We start from the raw sequence: 19,393 nt of genomic DNA on the forward strand, positions 1-19,393 counted from the left end.
GAAGAAAGATGAGCAAGTTATTGGCAGTGCATCTACTCAGATTTTGGCTACTAAGACACACAAACTTCCTACATCCTCTCTTTAGGATCGTTACCAAGTTATGTTCTGAAAAATACATGAAATAATGTTTGTTCTGTCTTCCAGTAGGTTTAAATACTTCTAATTTTCGTGCCCCAAATAATTATTACCTTCACACATTTTGGTAACAACTACTAATTGAAACATATGAAAAATATTTTAAATATACTTCACTTATAAGTGGAAGATAAAAAAAACGACAACAACAAACACATAGATCTAAAGATTAGACTGGTGTTCCCAGAGGGGAAGGGGGAGGAGGAAGGACAAAGGAGTAAAAGGGCACATGTGTATGGTGATAGATGGGAGCTAGTCCTTGGATGGTGAACATAAGTGGTCTACACAGAAATCGAAATGTAATGATGTACACCTGAAATTTATATAATGTTATAAACCAATGTTACCTCAATAAGCAAATGAATGAATGAACAAATGAAATTAAGCTGTAAAAACCTAAAATCTGTTTCACCAGAGTTATGAATGATTGTGGTCTAAGGTTCATTTACCTTATATGGTACTTAAAAGAGATTCTTGTGAAATTTCCATCACTGGAATTTTCTAGGATTAGATAATTGCTATAGCTGATTAAAGACCTTTTATTATGACTCTTAGATGTGTGTAGGTAGCTAAATCTTAATTTAGCTCCATGTCACCAAATTCAGAAACGCACTTCACCTAAGCCATGGTAACCTGAGTAGATTAAGAATAATGAATGAGAAATTTGTTATGCCTCTGTAGTGCACATGTGCTGTCCTCTAGCAGTCATATTATGCACTGTATAACTATGAGATTAATAAGGTACTTCTGGTCTGGATGCAACGTATCTCCTGCATACATCCAGGCAAAGCTATATCCTGGTCTTTTATAGCCCAATTTATATAAGGCTGGGCCTGAAGAGGACAGATAAATTTTCAGAGGGTATGATGTTCAGACATATCATATGAAACTGTATGTCTACTAGCAAAGCTCTTTTGGGGGTCCTAAAAAGTTACAGCACCATCTGCAAATAGATAAAATTTCTGATTTCTCTGCTGGGTATATTGACTGCATTGACTTCCTTCTCTAACCTTTACAGAAGTAAAATGTGTTTGATTCCCTGTTTTAAGCCACCGACTACGTCCAGTGTTTGTCAGTCTGAACCTTCAACTGAAATACATTAATACAATAGTTGCACAGAAATATTTTACTATAAACCTTCTCATATGCATAACAGCTTTGATTTACAGATTTTCACACCGCTTATGTATATATAGTACTACCTGCTTTACCTATTAATTTATATGACTTACAAGTTGTATTTCACTGAATAGTCTTCACCAAGAACACAACTGACCAACTCCTCTAACTCAAAAATTGTCCTTCTAAGATTCTATTCTACAGAAATAACAATAAAAAATGAAATATGGCACGAAAATGTTCAAAAAAGTAAAAAGTTATAAACAATGTGTTATATTAGGGGATTTGCTATATAAATTATGGTAACTCAGACACTAGAATCTTATATAGACATCAAAAACCCCTTGAAAATGTTTTTTAGCATGGGAAAATTTTACGGTAAAAATGTCAAATAAGAACAGATTGAAAAAAAAAACCCAGATACAAATTTGTACATAGAATTCGATCTCCTAACTAGGGAAAAAATATATTACAAAAAGAATTCGAGAAAATAGACCAAAGTCTTCAAACTGACTGCCTTTGTAGGGATGAGTAGTGATTTTCCTTCCTGTTTCCTAACACCCTCCTATATATTCTGATTTTTCTAAAACTAACCTATTATCACTTTGGCAAGCAGAAAACAGGACAAAAAAAATCACTTGTGAATTTCCTTGGGGTTTCCTTTTTTCCCTGAGCAAAAGGGAGAGAAAAAAGAGGTATGAACATTTGGTTAAGAATCCTAACTGACAGGGAGATAACAAGGTAGTCAGCTGCTAGTATTTTTAAAACAGGAAATATGTGAGCAGTCTTGAATTCAGCAAAGAAAACAGTATGAAAAGGGAACTTGAAGATGAGAGGAAGATAAAAAGAGTAAGTGCCCTCGAGTAAAGCAAAACGTTGAGGGACAAAGACAATAGTTTGTTTGATGGAGTAGTAAAAGTTGTTGATTCACGACAGTAGAAAACAATTACAGTATAAATGTAAATATGAGACAACGGCCATTAGTAAGTATGAGATTAGGAGAATATCATACACACAGTAGTTAAGTTTTTTCCTTACCGACAACTACCAGCTATAAAAGATAGAAGATAATGGCATTTTTATCTTTATAGCAAAATATAATACCAGTTTGAAGGCTTTTCTGTTATTTTTCATTTATAAGGAGTTTGCAGGAGAGAAGTAAATCTTTCAAACATGTTTAAACTTGCTGATTTATGAACATGTTTAAACTTGCTTCCTTTTCCCTCATTTAACCTACTGGAGTATATACTCCACCAGGATCTGAAAATAAAGATAAATAAATTTGAAATTCCACTAAATTGTAAAATCAACACCCTAAAAAAAAGCTGTAAAGCTACCCTAATGAGAAAAAACGGCATGCTGACAAAGGTAAGGTTTTGTTTAAACCTAATGATATTAACATGTACAAATAAAAAAAAAACCTCAGATGATGATAGTAGTAGTTGCAAAGGTGGTAGTGATGGTGGTTGTGATGAGGGGTGCCTGAGAATTTCCCCATGGAGCTATCCAAGCAATGACCAAGGGAGGGTATGCCCAACTCATAGCCTCAAGGCCTCTTCGCACAGGCTTATTTCTACTACACAGAGGCATATTCATCAAAATGTGAGAGCATCCTGGAAGACCAGCTAATACAGGCTTAGAACAACAGTAGCGACTAGCCAGTGCTTGTTCTCTGACCCGGGGTAGTCTGTCACTAAGTTTTCAATAGTTGTCAACAATATAAAGAAACTATATAATTTTTACAAATCCAAATTTATTTACTCCAAAAAGATAAGCTGTATTCTAAGATTATGTCATCCTAACTTTTACCACGTTAAAATGTCCATTCGTTTACTAAAGGATGGGATTAGAGCTAATAACTCTTTTTTTAGTAAGCTTACTCGGAATAATTAAAAGTTGGAAGTTCTCAATCAGGTCCCATGTTTTATTTTATTTTATAGACCTAGTAAAGAAGTGCCAACCTAAACCAAAGCCAGAATAATGAGTTGGCATTAGCCAGGCAAAATGGGCAGAGGCAAAGGTATTCTAGGCAGCTGGAGCAGCAGGTGCAAAGGAACAAGGATTAGAAAAAAGATGTCTTCCTCTCCACACCCAGAAGTGGAGAAACAGAGTAGCAAGATAAGGCCATGGAAGTATCAGGCCTTTATGAGAACTTGCAGGCCATTTAGGGGCTGCAATTTGATCCAAGGGGCAATGAAAGGTCATTAGTTCAATTTCTTTAATCTATGCTACTTATAAACCTTTTCTAAATATGTATTTGTTTGGTCAGATAATTTTTCAGACTCAAAAGTACATCAAATTTATTCCTGTTAAATTTTATCTAAATCAAGTTGGTTGTAGCTAAGGTCTACTAAGATTATTTTGTTTCCTGATCAATCACACAGCATATTTACTATTTCTTTCTATTATGTCTTCTGGAAATATGATGACTATATCCTTTGAATGTTTCTTCTATGCCTCTCCTTAAAAATGAAGATCAGTTTGAGGACAAGCCTCTAAAACTTTTTTATTTGGATGACATCAAAATATTAACCAGCATCCTCTGAATACAATTCTTTAACCAGCTACTAACCCATCTAATAATCTTTATTTATATTTCTTCACCTTATCTACATTGAGACACCCTGGCAACAGTATATTGCTGAAGTTTATATACTCTACTAGGTAACTAAGTAATTTTTCCACAATGCCCCTAGGCCAGCAGAAATTCCTAGCAGTTCCATTAATTAAATAGTTAGGTCCCAACTGCTTAACAGTCGTGGTCTGTGCTTTGTCCAACAGATGTAGTTGTGTTTCCCTCAAAATTGTAAAATATCCAAGGCACTGTGATGCTCCAAGACACCTCAGTACACAGTTTGAGAACTAAGGTTCTAGCCTATAACCCTAAAAAGAAATAAAACATATATTTGACATAATCTATTCTCCATGAATTTATACTACATCAAAGTGATTACTGCTTCCTTCTAAAATGTTTGCAGGCCCTACTTCTAATCTTGCTGAGGTCAGCATGAAGAAAACTAGTCCAGTATATAGAATCTGCCTTTTGAAAATTATATGATACTTGATGACAGTATTCTACTAATTCTCCATTTTCCTTATCCTCAGATAAAATCAAAACAAATTTAACCAATATATATGAAAGTTCATTTAGTACTTGGCATCACGTTTTATTTTTAAAGTTTCCAATGTTTTACAATTTTATAACCAACTAAATCAATAACTCTTTAGCTGGTTTGCTAGCAGAATCTAAAGAAGCTGAGAAATCTTCATAACAATATTTAAGAAGCTGAACTCTACAGTCAGATGAACTTAGTTTAAATCCAAACCACTTACTAGCTGACTGACCATGCAACAAGTTTTAAATCTCTGTAAGGCCGAATTTCACATCTATTAGAAGAATAATATCTAATTCAAAGGGTTGCTGTGATGAATAAATATAACTTGGTATATAATAAATAATATCTATCATCAATAAATAATATGTAATAAATTCAATAACTTCAATGCAACATACAAAAATGTATATGTTTGAGTACTGCTAAGCCCACCAAAGTTGATATAAATGGAATGATAAATGATCTCACAACCACAAATGGTTTAAAGACTGAAAATTAAAATAATGAAACTATATCCAATGCTCAAAGGTTGAATGGAAAGTGTGGTATAGCAGAAGAGGTTTTTGAGATACACAGCCATTTAAGACAATTTGAAACACAAGTATACATATATGAAAACATTTCAAGGTTATAATAGGAGATGGATGCAAGTGGCCCAATGTAGTCCATTATTTGTCACTCCAACTGTGAAGAACTAAGAAAGATTCTGGATGATGAACAGTGTGAAGAAGCATAGCAGAGTTTTCCCCATTTTCTTTACAATGTACATTCTTATTTTAGGAGATGTGATTAAAATAAAACAAAATAAAGCCAAACAAATTATATACTAGAAAGATCAACAACACCAGAGGATAAAAGGCACACACAAAATTTGCTCTGCCATTTAATAAAACATATGTATATGTGTGAGTGTGTAGTCTTCCTTCCTCAAAAATGGAGAGAATCTACAATTAGCTTAACACTTCAGGCTGCTTTATATAATTCATAATGTTAATTTATATTCACTTCAATCATTTATCTCTGCTCAACTACATTTTAATCCATCTTTTATAACTGAGGAGGATCATAAAGATTTTTATTACACTCAAAGTATTTTCCTTAAAATGACAAGGCAAAAGCAATGTAACAATTTTCACAAAATATTTGCTTTTCCTTAAGCAGAACATTTCATAGAAGTGGAAAGGTCTAAGAAAGAATATATGCATAGTTAGGAAAAAAGGAGATGTGAAAATTAAAACTATTAACTGCTACCGCATTAAATTAATTCAATGAAAGAAAAGGAAAAATTTAATGAACTGGATCATAGAGAGCCATAAATCAGAGATGAATGTGAAAACAAGCAAAACAACAAAGAGAAAAGTGGGGTTCTAAGTGATGAAGAAAAGGAAGACAAAACAGCATGCTTTGGAGTTTTACATAATGTGTGATTCCATCTAAATATATTCTGATTTATTTCAAGCAAGTGGATAAAGTTATTACCACCATATGTTGGCTCAAAGTTATCACATGTTCCTTTAAATAGTATATTCAGCCTACAATATTTAAATATGCTACAAAATTTAGGCAGAATTGAGGACCTACATGTTTGCCACATGTAATCAAGGGCCAAATTTGAAAGTGAGAAAATTAGTGCATCCAGAAGCAAAAGATATTCTATGTAATCAATGGAGAAAACATCACAAAGTATAGGTACTGAGCTATACAAGACATAAGACAAAATTACACACGAAGATGATTTATGGATCATCACAGTAAAACCTGTTTGCATTGGCTTGTTTAGACACGACATTCAGTCTTTTCAAGCTTTTCTAATAGCATCAGCATCAGGGAAATGGTGATGACCTGCAGCCCCATTAGGGAATCCTGGATGTATTCCAGGTGGAATTCCTCTGTAGATAAATATGCACAATGACTTTCATCACTTTCTCTAAAGTAAAGCATAAGCAACTTCTGCAGAACATAGTCATACCTTTCTGGAAGCCTTCGGCCACGTGTCTCTCCTTTCCATTTAGCTTCATTATTTTGTGCTCTTTGTTGCTGCATTTGATCAAAAATAGCATGATAATGTTCATATTGTCCTCGAGAAGGAAAAGGTGATGGGGCCACAGCCCCTCCACTGCCAAAAAATGGAGCCTAGGAATGAAACAAGGAGCTCTCACAGGTTTATCTCATGAGGCCTAAAATGCCCACACTATCCTCAAAAGAAAAAATGTCAGCATTTGACTTTTAAAATGCAATTACCTAATTTGAACATATTAATAAACATATAACCTAAAGCAAAACGTTTTCCTATTACAACTATTAACAACCAAATAGTAGTATACTTTGTTACTAACAAAAAAGTATAATTTAATATAACAAACAAAAATTTAAAATGTCACTAAATTCATGTAAATATGGAAAAATCTCATCTTAAGTTCTAAAACAAGTTTCTAGTATACATTTTATGTGATCTCATCATATTGTTTAAATATGTATAGCTTATAAGTAAGGCAGAGACTGCTTTTCTAACACTCAAAATTATATTTAACAAAAGCATCTGCATATGGCACTTAATATACCCCAAATCCTTCAATTCAACAAGAAAAGATATAAAAACCATTGAAACATACTCAGGGTATAAATAAAAGAGGCAAAACATCATATCTATCCATAAGCAGTTTACAAACAAGTTGGGAAACAGCACAAAACTAGAGAACCAACTCACGCCTGTGGTAAATGAATGGTTATAAGCACACTCTAAAGTAGTAAGTACTGAACAAATTTATAAAATAGGAAAAAATTATCAGAAGTAAAAAAAATCCTCAAAAAAATTTTTTAAACAGCATTGGAGAAAGATATTGTTCAACCTAGCCTTGAATGCAATGTAAAAAAAGATCAAATGATTAAATAGGAGCCAAAGTATTAATGTAAAAATAAGTAATGTATGTATATATTCGGGTGTTGGTAGTAGAGTGAGGAAGGAAGTATGAAGACAAATATAATTAGAAGGAAGGCAAATAGGGAGCATTAAGCTTGATCATAAAAGGTTGGTACAGCTAACTGCTATCCAGCCTGGGTATTTGAGTTCATATAACAAACAACAGAAAGCAATTATAAACTTTCTAGCAAAAGCAGCATTCCAAAATGGTTTTAAAGAAGGTCAAATAAGACAGATTATTCAAGATAAGACTAAGAGAAAGCAAAAAGTAGAGGAACTGATTAGAAGGCTTGTAACATTGACACCAAGCCAAGAAGCCTAGAAGTAAAGACAATCAACAAAAAAGTAAACGAAGAAGGGAGCTGTGGATTCCCTGTACAAATGACAACCAATAAAGGCCAAGACACAAGGATGCATCCTCAGAGATATAAAAACTCAAGCACATGGAAAACTCATGGTTAGAAAACAGAGATGGCAGAAAAGGATAAGTTCAAAGTAAATAAGTGTATGCTACAGAAGTCATCATGGAAGAATTTCACTGAGAAGAGGAAATCAATAACCTCAAATGCTGAGAGCAACAGCACTGAAAATAACACAAACTGATATGACTAAAGTTGATTGATAGCGTTAAAAAAAAAAACATTTTTTTGTGAAGTGATGAGAACACAAGCTAGAGACAGTAAAGGAAGAAGAGCTTCCAAGTGATAACATCTTAAGGAAGAAGTCTGGCTAAGAAAAGATCCAAAGAAAAATATTAGAATTAAATAAAAGAAATTTCAGTGTACACAATGAGATAAAATTTTTGTTAATATCTTGACACAGTAAGCTGCACACAATGTTACAAAAAAGCTTGACTTTTAAAAAATCAGCTCAAGATAAATACAGATAACTAAGTATGTTTGAATCGTAAGAGATAAAAGTTGCTAGAACTTAGAAATTATACTAGCAATCACATTGCTAGAAAAAACTGCTGGCAGGAAGCTCTACCAAGGCGATTCCCACACACATCTTCAAAACATGCATCTCAAGGCAAGAATCAGAATCGGAATTCTGGTAAAAGGTGGTCACTTCTCCTCTGAGACTGGTTATTCTTTGAGTTTACTCTGGTGCTAACATCATCTTAACCTGAATTTGAGTGTTCTAATGTTTCTTCTTTAGCAAAAACAAAAGTATATAAACAACTCTAAGGATGCCCAAACTCAAAATAATGTTGAAAATACTATACTAGAGTACTGAAGCAATATGATCTTTAAAAATCACCTTATTCACCAATTATAAGCACAAATTGGTGTTTGGGCAAATATATACACTCGTGTAACCAATAGCATAATGAAACACATATTCATCACCCCAAAAAGTTCCCTCATGTTCCAATGCTCCCTCACTCCAGCAACCCCTGATCTGTCTGCCCTATAGATTGGATTTGCCTTTTCTATAATATTATATAAATCGAATCATGCAATACATAGTCTTGTGTCTGGCTTCTCTCACTCACTATGATGTTTTTGTTTGATTCACGTTGTTACATGTATTTAACAGGCTACTCCATTTTATTGTTGAATAGTATTCCAATATATTTCTATTCAACAACAGATACACCTCTTACATATTATGATCACATGATCAAACTATATCTGTGGAATATTTCATAATTTTTCCAAAAACACACATTCATAAGAGATACATCAAAAATGGATAAAGCAAAAAAGTCCCAGATTTTTCAGATACTAAATAATCAAAGACAGTTAATTGTACTGCGAATATCTTATTACTTAGAGGTATATAATAATAACATTGATTTTGAAATATTTCCCTTAATGTTCGTTCAGTTTTTGTTTTTATTTTGGGGATCTCCTTAATTTGACTCACTTTATACCAAGCCTCCAGGTCCTTATCAACTGTACAGAAATCAAACAGCCTAAAAAGTTAAATATTTCAAACCCCATGGGGAATAAGTACAGAAACTAGCATAGAATTTGCTTTTTAAGTCAGGAAAAATAAATTGCTCCTCAAAACTCTCAATGCTCCTCACTGAAATTAATCCTCAATGAAAGCACAATGTATGTGAAACTGGCAGAGTTAGCCATTGATGATTAAGTAGCGAGGAACTAAAGTTTTTTTTCCTTCTTCAATTACTGATTGCAGCTTTTGGCTGTTTGATGCCATTGTTAACGGTGCTGCTTAGGCAATATGCTAGCTGATTCCCACTGGGTTCCTATAGATAACATCTCCCTGGAGCCTGGATCACCATGGTAATGGGTGTGCGAGCTGTTTTTCAGGAATTAGAACTCCTTGTCCACTTCAGGCTGGTTGAGACCACCAACTCATCAACTAGGCCTGCGCAGATGTCTGATAGGTGACCTTTTGACGTCAAGAGGCTAAAAACTCCACCCTCAGATCACACTAATGCCACATTTGGTGAACACATGTCCTATGAAGAGGGATGAAGTCTGACCACACTTGCGCAGATCATCAATTACCTCACCTCCAATCACCTCTCTCCACATTTTAGACCACCTTGCCCCCATCCCATAAACATCCCCAAGTCCCTAGGTTTGGGCAAGCGAATTTGAGGCTCAGGCTGTCGCTTCCTCACATGGCTGCCTTGTGATTAAACTCTCTCTGCTGCAGTCTTGCCGTCTTGGTGTTTGGCTTTCTGGGCAGCAGGCAAAAACGAACCTGGTTCAGTAACATAAGTTTATAAAGTGAAGCAGAAATCCATTAAGCACATAGTATCTAACACTGTTGAAAAATTATCTCAATTAGTTATGAAACAATACTGATAAAACTGGACTTTCAGATTAAATACAGCTTTATTCATCATAGGGAAAAAAGATATCACATAGAAGAAGACCTATGCAAAGCAGGAAGAAAAAATCAAATTCTCAATACTGACCGTTGACTTGATATAAAACGCTTGACAAAATCTGAGGGCCTACACCTTGGTAAGTTTTCACTTGACAATCAGATAAGATATAGGGTTAGTTATCTTAGAATGGGCCAAATTCTGTCTGATAAATGATAAATTCTTATCATTCAGGAGGTAATAAATTCTACTTCATAGTAAAGTAGATACTAAAGTACAAAAACAGTAAAGTACAAAATTGTACTACTAAAAAACTGTATGTCTACATTAATACAGAATTAGAAAGAGTGACTCTTACTGAATTATTGATATGTAATATGAAAAACTTGTGCATCTCAAGAGACTGAAAAAACAAATCAAGAAAGCCAGGACAAAACATTTAGGTCTACATAAAATAGACAAACCAAAGTTTTATTCAATGTATAACTTTTGGGGATGATAAACAAATGGCAAACAATAGGATATATTACAAGAGTATATGAAGAAGCCATTTGGTGTAAAATTAATTCGGCCTGACCTTGTTTTTCCAAAAGGACCTGACATGGCCATTGAGCATGCGTTGGATATCTGCTTTAAGCATTTGCTATGTCCCAAGACAAGAACATATACCCTTAAGATAAAGATGCAACTTACCCCACATTGGCATTTCCTTAAGGATGACAAATAAAAATGGCAAGCAATAGGATATATTGGAGAATATGAGGAAGCCATTTGGTATAAACCTAATTCAGCCTGACCTTGTCTTTCCAAAAGGTCCTGACTGCGGCTGTTGAGCATGCATTGTATATCTGCTTTAGATTTTCCCTATGGCAAGAACAAAGGCCCTTGAGATAAAGGTGCAACTTCCCTCCCCCTCCCAATGTTGGCGTCTCCTTAAGGATTAAGCATCTTTCCTTAGGCTAGAAACTGATTGCTGTGCTCACCTGTGACCACCCAGCTCCAGACAATCGACTTGCCTCCTGCTACGCCCACCAAGATAGCAGACCCACTACCTGCTGTGTCCATCAAGCGCTGTGCCAACAGGGCAATCTTGTGACTATTGTGGGAGGGACATTTCAATCATATGTGAAACACCCTGTTGGGGGGTATATAACCACTCTGTGCACCCCACTTCTTCAGTGCCCTTTCTTCCTTTGGGAAGAAAGGCCCCAGGCCATGGTCCTCAGATTTCAGCTCAGAATAAACTCACCCAAATTTTCATTTACAGATTGGTTATGGATTATTTTTGTAGACAAGGATAAGCATCTCTCACTAGGCTAGAAATGGATTGCTGCACCCACCCTGTGACCACCCAGCTCGAGACAACAGACCTGCTACCTGCTACCTGCTGTGTGAATAGCTGTGCTGTGCCAGCTAGGCAATCTCATGACTGGTGTAAAAGGGACATTCCTATCACATGTGATGTTATGCTCTTTGTTCCAAGATGGTGTGTAATCCTTCTGTACACCTCACTTCTTTGATGCCCTTCCTTCCTCGGGGAAGGAGGACCCCAGGCTAGTCCTCAGATCTGGCTCATAATAAACTCACCCCAATTTTGATTTATAGATTAGTTATGGATTATTTGCATTGACAGGGAAGAGAAACAGGTAAGAATGGTAATCATTTCAATTTTACAAATACCTAATCGGACACCTAAATATCAAGTTTAATGAGCATGCCTCAGGAGAATTCACAGTTTAAAGACAGGCTGACTAATAGGTGAACAGATGATACAAATTAAAATTATAATACAGAGGAATAACAGTGTACTCATTTTTTACTGTTGTGTAACAAATTACCACAGACTCGGCAGCTTAAGGCAATACCCATTTATTATTTCACAGTTTCCCTGGCTCAGGAGTCTTGCTACAGTCAGCTGGGTTCTCTGCTCAGGATCTCACCAGGCAGAAATCAAGGTGTCAGCCAGGGCTGCAATTCTCATCTGAGGCTCAGAATCCTCTTTCCAAGCTCATGCGGTTCTTGGCAGAATTCATTTTCTTGTGGCTGTAATGGCTAGGCGACCTTTCTTGCTAGTTGTTGCCCAGAAACCACTATTAACTCCTAGAGGCCATCTATATTTCATTGGACGTAAATGTTTGCTTTTTTCCAGGCCAGCAGAAGTACATCTCTCTGACTCTCTTCTCCCCTTCTCGCCTGCTATGAGCAGTCTTATAAAATGTTAAGGTAATCACAGGAGCGACTATCCCACCACCACTTGCCATAGAACATAATCTAAACAAGGGAACCACTATACCACCATATTCACAGGTTCCACACACACTCAAGGAGGAAATAAACAAGGTATGTACATCAGGGGTCAGGAGTTTGGGAGACCATCTTAGAATTTGGCCTACCATAGATATGCAAAGGGTGCTACAAGAACAAAGGAAGAAATGCAAGATTCAGACTGGCAGAACAAAGAAAGGAAGAGCAAGTTAACATATGAGCCCTTGCTAGCCAAGCTCCAGGCACTGTTGTTGAATTTTTTTTTTCAAATGAAGAAGTTAAGGCTGAAAGAAGTAACTTGTCCAAGGTTATACAGTCTGGCTCTACCCAAAGGAAATGTTTCAATTAACATATCTAAGTAAATGGTTAGCTAGGTAATTGGTTATCTAGGTAAACGGCTAGAGGTGGGAGTGAGGAGGAAGCGAGGGGCGTTATCAAGAGAAACACAACTGTAAAGACAGAGATTTAACAGGCTACACACAGTAAGGAAACTACAGTTATAGTCTTTAGTTCCAAAGGCTACAGTACACCGTGTGTGGTAGGGAACAGATGGAGATAAGTTTGGAGAGACTGGCAGGAGCAGATTAATAAGGGTCTTCTGAAAACTTAATCTTTAAGGCTACAAGAAGCTACAGAAGGATTTTAGGCAGGGGTGTGACAAATTGCATATGATTTTAAGAAGATTCCTCTGGCAGGAATGGTGAATCACAACCTTCACATCAAACCTTTTAAGCAATTTTAACAGTGTCACATATTACATATCAAACACATGAAGGAAAACTAAGCTTTTTTTAAAATAAAAAATCAATCCTGTTTACTGCTGCTTTTGTTTTTTTGTGTTTTTTTTGAGGAAGATTACCCATGAGCTAACATCTGCCACCAATCCTCTTTTTGCTGAGGAAGATTGGCCCTGAGCTAACATCTGTACCCATCTTCCTCTATTTTATATGTGGGATGCCTGCCACAGCACAGCTTGATGAGCAGTGCATAGGTCCACGCCTAGGATCCAAACTGGTGAACCCTGGGCCACAAAAGTGGAGTGTGTGAATTTAACCACTACACCACTGGGCTGGCCCCTAAGAATTCTTAATAGACACTGAAGAATTCTAGGTAAAAAGTAAACGTAAACTAAAAAAATAAAAGTCATTTATGTACATTTTAAAGAGCAAGTTGAAACTGGAGAAAAATAGCAGCAGTATGATACTACTATATATATTGGTATCAAATGCCTACCTTTACTTCACCACTTCCACCAACACTTAGCACGTTTCTCCATCCTTGTTCCCTGGCTCTGTTTATTCTCTCCAACTTTTGGGGATAAGAAACAAACAAAACACCATTTCAAGTATTTAACAGAAAACACATCGCATACATTTACTAATAAAATGGAAATCAATGTATTTCTTTTAAAAAGGAAGTATGTGTGTGAAGAGGGGTGGAATATACCATGGAAAAATGGATTATCTCTTACCCTTTCCTTTTCTTGCCTTTTCATCTGTTCAGCCTTTATTAAACTAATCTGTAACAATTTTAAAGACAAGCTTCTTAGAACTTTTCAAACTATTATCAATAATTTGGCAAGGGAAGAAAATAAGAGCAAAAAAACTACCTGTTCCTTTTGTTTCTTTTCTTTTTCAATAAATTCCAATCTTCCTTTTCTTGCTGGTTCCTTGAAAAAAAAGAATAAAAACATTTTAATCAATAATAATTCCTACTTTTTCTATTTTCCTCAGGAAAGTTAGTACACCAATGGCAGAGGCATGCCCAGGGAGGTTAAAAAAAAGAGAAATGTTAGAGGTATTTGTTTGAAAGAAATAAGGAGGAAAGGTTTGGAGGTTTTCTATGTAAGATTTTGTTTCTTTTTTTAATAATTATTTTGGCAAAGCTTTAAAATAAGCAGACAGATGTCTTTATACCTCAAACATTTTCCTCCTTTCTTCTCCAGGATTCACTTTCTTCACTGGAGTTTGATGGGCCTGGACAAAAAGTAAAACTACAAATTAGATAAGGATTTTGAGGTACCCAATTAAAAAATTCAAATTCATGGAAATTTAAAATAAGAAAAAAGGTAAAGCCAATACTGCTATAACTCTCTTTCAAAATATACTATCCCTAAAAATAAAGAACCACTGTAGTGTTTGATATGCTGTTTGTTAAACAAAAAGAGACATTAGATTAAAAGAAACTGTGGAAAAGCATTCTTGCCTAATCATCAGGTAAAGTTTTGTCCTCAGACACAGATGTTAATTTTAAGTTTTCTAATATCATGAAAATACAATGTTATTTAGAAAGCCCAACATTGAAGAGAGAAATTTTTCTAAAAAAAAAAATTAATTACACAAAATATGTTCACTATGTAAAATTCAAACATGAGTAAAAAGTTAGTCTACTTCACTCCACCTCCAGAGGTAACCATTATTAATATTTTCATGAGTATCCTTCCATTGTTTTATGCACTTAAATTCACACATAATCATTTACAAACATAGAATCTTAGCTTTTTACACTTTTTACATAAATGTAATAATGTATTATTAGATGGAAAAATGTCTTTTACTATTAACAATGTTTCCTGAAATTTCCACATCATGGTAAGGAAACTAACAATGGCAATATTCCATACTATGGATATAATTTATTTATCCATCCTTCTAGGGATAGACATTGGGTTGGTTCCAATTTTTTCCTACTCTATACGCTATAAGGAACTTCCTTATACATACATCTTTGAGCCATAAGCAGGTAGTTCAAAAGGGCAATTTTTTTAAACATGGAATTATAGAGCGAAAACATAAATGTTGAGAAAAATTGCCCTCCTGAAAGCCTGCATCAAATTTTACTCCTACCAAAGAACTCATTTCCCCACAATACCACAAATATTGGATATTATCCATCTATCTTGAATTTCTGCTCTTTGGAAAGGCTGAGAACATTTTCCAGTATATTAGATATTTACATTTCTTCTTTTATATACTAATTGTTCATCCAATTTTGGTGGTGTTCAATTTTAAAAGCTCTGTATATTACAGAAAATAAGACTGTCTTACAGATGTTGCAAATATTTTTTCCCATTCTGTCTTTTAGTTGCTGTTTATTGTATCTTTCACTGCATGAAAATTTGTAATTTATATTTAGTTAAATTTGCCAATCTTTTACTTTACGATTTGCATATACTGTTTTTCTAAGGAAGACATACTACATCTCAGTATTATACTTGCTTCTGCCACTTAGTTTCATTTTTATATTTAGATCTTTTAATTTATATTTAGATTTTTAAATATTTACAGTTAGATTTTTGTTTCTAGATCTATTGGAATAAATTTTGTTCATTGAATGAGTTAGGAATCTAACTGTTTTTCTCTAGAAAATCCAATTATCTCATAAACATTTATTGGCTGATACATCTTTTTCCGCATTGATTTGAAATGCTTTATTAATCATATAATACATTCACATATATGGGTCAGTTTCTGGAATTCTCTATTCTGTTCCACTTATCCATCTCCCCTTTTGCTTTTTTTACTGTGGTATAAAGTTACCTATAGAAAAGTAGGCAAAAGATATACACAGAGGTTAGCAAATATAAAGGAAATACCCACGTAACTACCACCCAAGTCAAGAAATAGAATATTGCCAACCTCCACAAACCCTCTACCTGCCCTTCCACAAGTTATCCCTAACACAGAGGTAACCACCATCCTGACTTTTGTCATTATCATCTTGCTTTTCTTTATTGTTATGCCACTTATACATGCCTTCCTAAACACTACAGTTTAGTTTTTTTCTGAGTTTTATATTAACAGAATTACACAATACATATTGTTTTGTATCTTGCTTAGTTGCTCAACATTGTTTGCAGGATTCATCTATGTTATTGTTTGTATCTACATTTGCTTTCTTTGTTGATATACAGTATCACACTGATGTTGCTTCCTTTCTTTCACAGTTATTTTCTACTTTCTTCATTAGGTCTATTCTAAAGTATTTGCAAGAGTTTGTCCCAATCATTTTCTAACTGATTATTCATTTTTGCATGTTGAACTTCTATCAGGTCCCTTTACTGAATTCACTAATAGTTTTTTGCTGCTTCACTAGCATTTTCTATATAGGTAATCATATAATCTGTAAATAATGTCTATGTTTTCTCTTTTCTCCAAATACTTAAGTTTCTCATTTCTTTCTCTTTTTAATTGCATTCACCAGGACTTCTGGCATATTAAACAACAGCAATCATAGCAAATATCCTTGTCTTGTTACTGACTTTATTGGTAATGCTTCCAATTGTTCATCTTATGTATAATGCCTGACAGAGGTTTCTGGTATATATATAACCATATCAAGTTAAGTACTCTCCCTTCTATTTCTTGAATCAAAGAAGTTTTTGTTGTTTAAACTACTTCACTGAGGTATGATTGACATACAAAAAGTTGTACATGTTTAATGTATACAACGAAAGAAGTTTTTAAAACAAAAATGTGTTAAATTTTACTGAACTTTCAGTATCCACTAAGATAATTTACACATAGTCTTTCTCTTCTAATCTGCCAATGTAGTGAAATTACAGTAATCAGTTTCCTACTATTGAATCATCCCTGGTATTCCTGAAATGAATTCTATTTGATAAACATTAAATTGTTCTTTTAATAAATTGCTTGATTTCATTTGCCTTTTAAAAAAAAACTTTTTAGGAGTTCTGCATGTATGCTCATAAGTGTAACTGACCCATGGTATTCCTTTTTTTTTAATCCTTTGCCAACTACTCAAATTTTGTAATCAAGGTTAAGCGTACTGTATGATCAATTTTTCAAACAATTCAAAATACGTTCTACATACCAAAAAAGATTACAAGTACTTGCAGGAAACTCTAAGTAATGTATCATACCACCAGTTTTTACATTTTTCAGCTACCTTAGAAAAAAATGAATATACAAAGGAACACTGCACAAAATTATTTACCTATGTTGGGTTTCAATACAAAAGAAAGCAGATACTACTTTAAAAAATTACTTCAATGGTCATTTGTGTTATTATTAAAATAATTCAGCATTTGATTAAATCATTAAACGCATCTCCACTAACAACTTCATTATAATAGCAGCAGTATTTTAGCAGAAGTCAATGTTATGAAGCACTTATTGCTTCAATTTTCTAAATTTTGTAAAATGACCAAAATTCTGAAAGCAAATTCAGAATATTACAAAATAAATATGACGCTCAATCAATATGAAATAAAATTAATTTCAGAAATATATCACTGTTAAAATATTATATTCCTCACAATATATAAAAGAGAACTAGAAAGGCACATATAAGTTTACTTTTATTAAAAAAAATGTAAAAATATGTTTAAAGTTCCTGCTTCCTTAGAGAGCAAAATGACATATAATTTAAACATAATTTCCTCCTTATGAAATGCAACTAATTTATTTTAATGAATACATTATTTAATACGAGCACAATAAAAAGATGATATTTAGAATATGTAACACCACCCAATGGGCTGATAAACTCATAAAATGAATGTAATGATTTTCTTATAATGTGCTTAGGCATTTTAATCAAAAGACCATCATAAAACAAATCCATTTCATTGATACAATAATGGTTTAACTGGGGCTGGCCCCATGGCCGAGTGGTTAAGTTCGCACGCTCCGCTGCAGGTGGCCCAGTGTTTCCTTGGTTCGAATCCTGGGCGCGGACATGGCACTGCTCATCAAACCACGCTGAGGCAGCGTCCCACATGCCACAACTAGAAGGACCCATAACGAAGAATATACAACTATGTACCGGGGGACTTTGGGGAGAAGAAGGAAAAAAATAAAATCTTAAAAAAATAATACTAATAAAATAAAATAAAAACCAATATGTTTTAACTAAAAGCTATATAATAAACCTCACAGCATGACTAAATAGTAAGTTTACTCCTTGACAAAATGACCCAAGCAGTAGGTTCCCAGGACTATCCCACGCCCTCACTGCATTATTAGTTCCTAACTCCTAACCTCTAACTTTCGTTAGTTATTTCAATTTAACTCTTATTTAAGCTAACCATATAACTCACCACTTAACTGCAGAAAAGACACTAGGGTTGAGATGACAATAATACTGAAATACTTATTTATTTATTTTATGCTTTATCTCCCCAAATCCGCCTTGGTACATAGTTGTATATCTTAGTTGTAGGTCTTTCTAGTTGTGGTATGTGGGATGCCACCTCACCGTGGCCTGACGAGCGGTGCCACGTCTGCATCCAGGATCTGAACCAGTGAAACCCTGGGCCGCGGCAGTGGAGCATGTGAACTTAACCACTCGGCCATGGGGCTGGCCCCTGAAATATTTAAATAACGATAGCTTTCAAACTTTTTCTAAAAGTAACCCAAAGTAAGAAACATATTTCACACCCAGACTCATTGAACATACACATACGTACACACACACACACCCCTAAGTTCCATAAAATACTTTGTGTAGTAGAGTCTGTTACTTTCCATATATTACTTAAAAGAAAAAGTCCCTGTTTTTCACCCACTAAAATTCAACTAAAAGTCATGGTTTTGTCACGACTAATAGATAGCACAGTCCAATTTTAAAATAGTCAAGAGAGAGCTCTATGGGCACTATGACTGAAGTACAAGAAAAAAAAACAATTTTAGGTAATGCTCTTTATTGTATTACAAACACACAGCTAACATTTCGAAGTGTGTTCTGTGTATACAGAATTTAAACTGGTGGGAATGTTACACAAGAGTTTTATAAAAATATATATTCCTTCCATACAAAGGAATATTTAGCAATAAAAAGAAATGAAGTACTGACACACGCTACAACATGGATACATGTTACAACCTTGAAAACGTTATGCTAAGTAAAAGAAGCCAGTCACAAAAGACCACACATTGTATGATTCATTTACATAAAACATCTAGAATAAGTAATCTATAGAGAGAGTAGATTAGCGGTTGCCTAGGACTACAGGGGTGGGGAAAGAATGGGGAATGAATGCTAACGGGAAAAAGACCTTTTGGGGAGGTG

At 34.5% G+C, this 19,393-nt stretch overlaps 1 protein-coding gene across 11 annotated transcripts in view; it reads right to left on the reverse strand.

Annotated features, from left to right (window-relative positions):
• The window catches only part of NEK1 (NIMA related kinase 1), a 219,998-nt gene that overhangs the window by 133,826 nt on the left and 66,779 nt on the right, over nucleotides 1-19,393 (reverse strand). For 9 of the 11 annotated variants that reach the window (XM_046657127.1, XM_046657125.1, XM_046657122.1 and 6 more), the window contains 5 exons: nucleotides 14,278-14,337; nucleotides 13,971-14,030; nucleotides 13,833-13,880; nucleotides 13,595-13,669; nucleotides 6,340-6,503 (listed from right to left, as the gene is read on the reverse strand). In XM_046657127.1, coding sequence (XP_046513083.1) covers nucleotides 6,340-6,503; nucleotides 13,595-13,669; nucleotides 13,833-13,880; nucleotides 13,971-14,030; nucleotides 14,278-14,337 — 407 coding nt within the window. The remainder of the gene's footprint in view (nucleotides 1-6,339; nucleotides 6,504-13,594; nucleotides 13,670-13,832; nucleotides 13,881-13,970; nucleotides 14,031-14,277; nucleotides 14,338-19,393) is intronic. The other 2 variants (XM_046657126.1, XM_046657120.1) reach the window with 1 other exon arrangement.

This window comes from Equus quagga, chromosome 3 (genome assembly GCF_021613505.1).
Source record: "Equus quagga isolate Etosha38 chromosome 3, UCLA_HA_Equagga_1.0, whole genome shotgun sequence".
Taxonomy (NCBI): domain Eukaryota; kingdom Metazoa; phylum Chordata; class Mammalia; order Perissodactyla; family Equidae; genus Equus; species Equus quagga.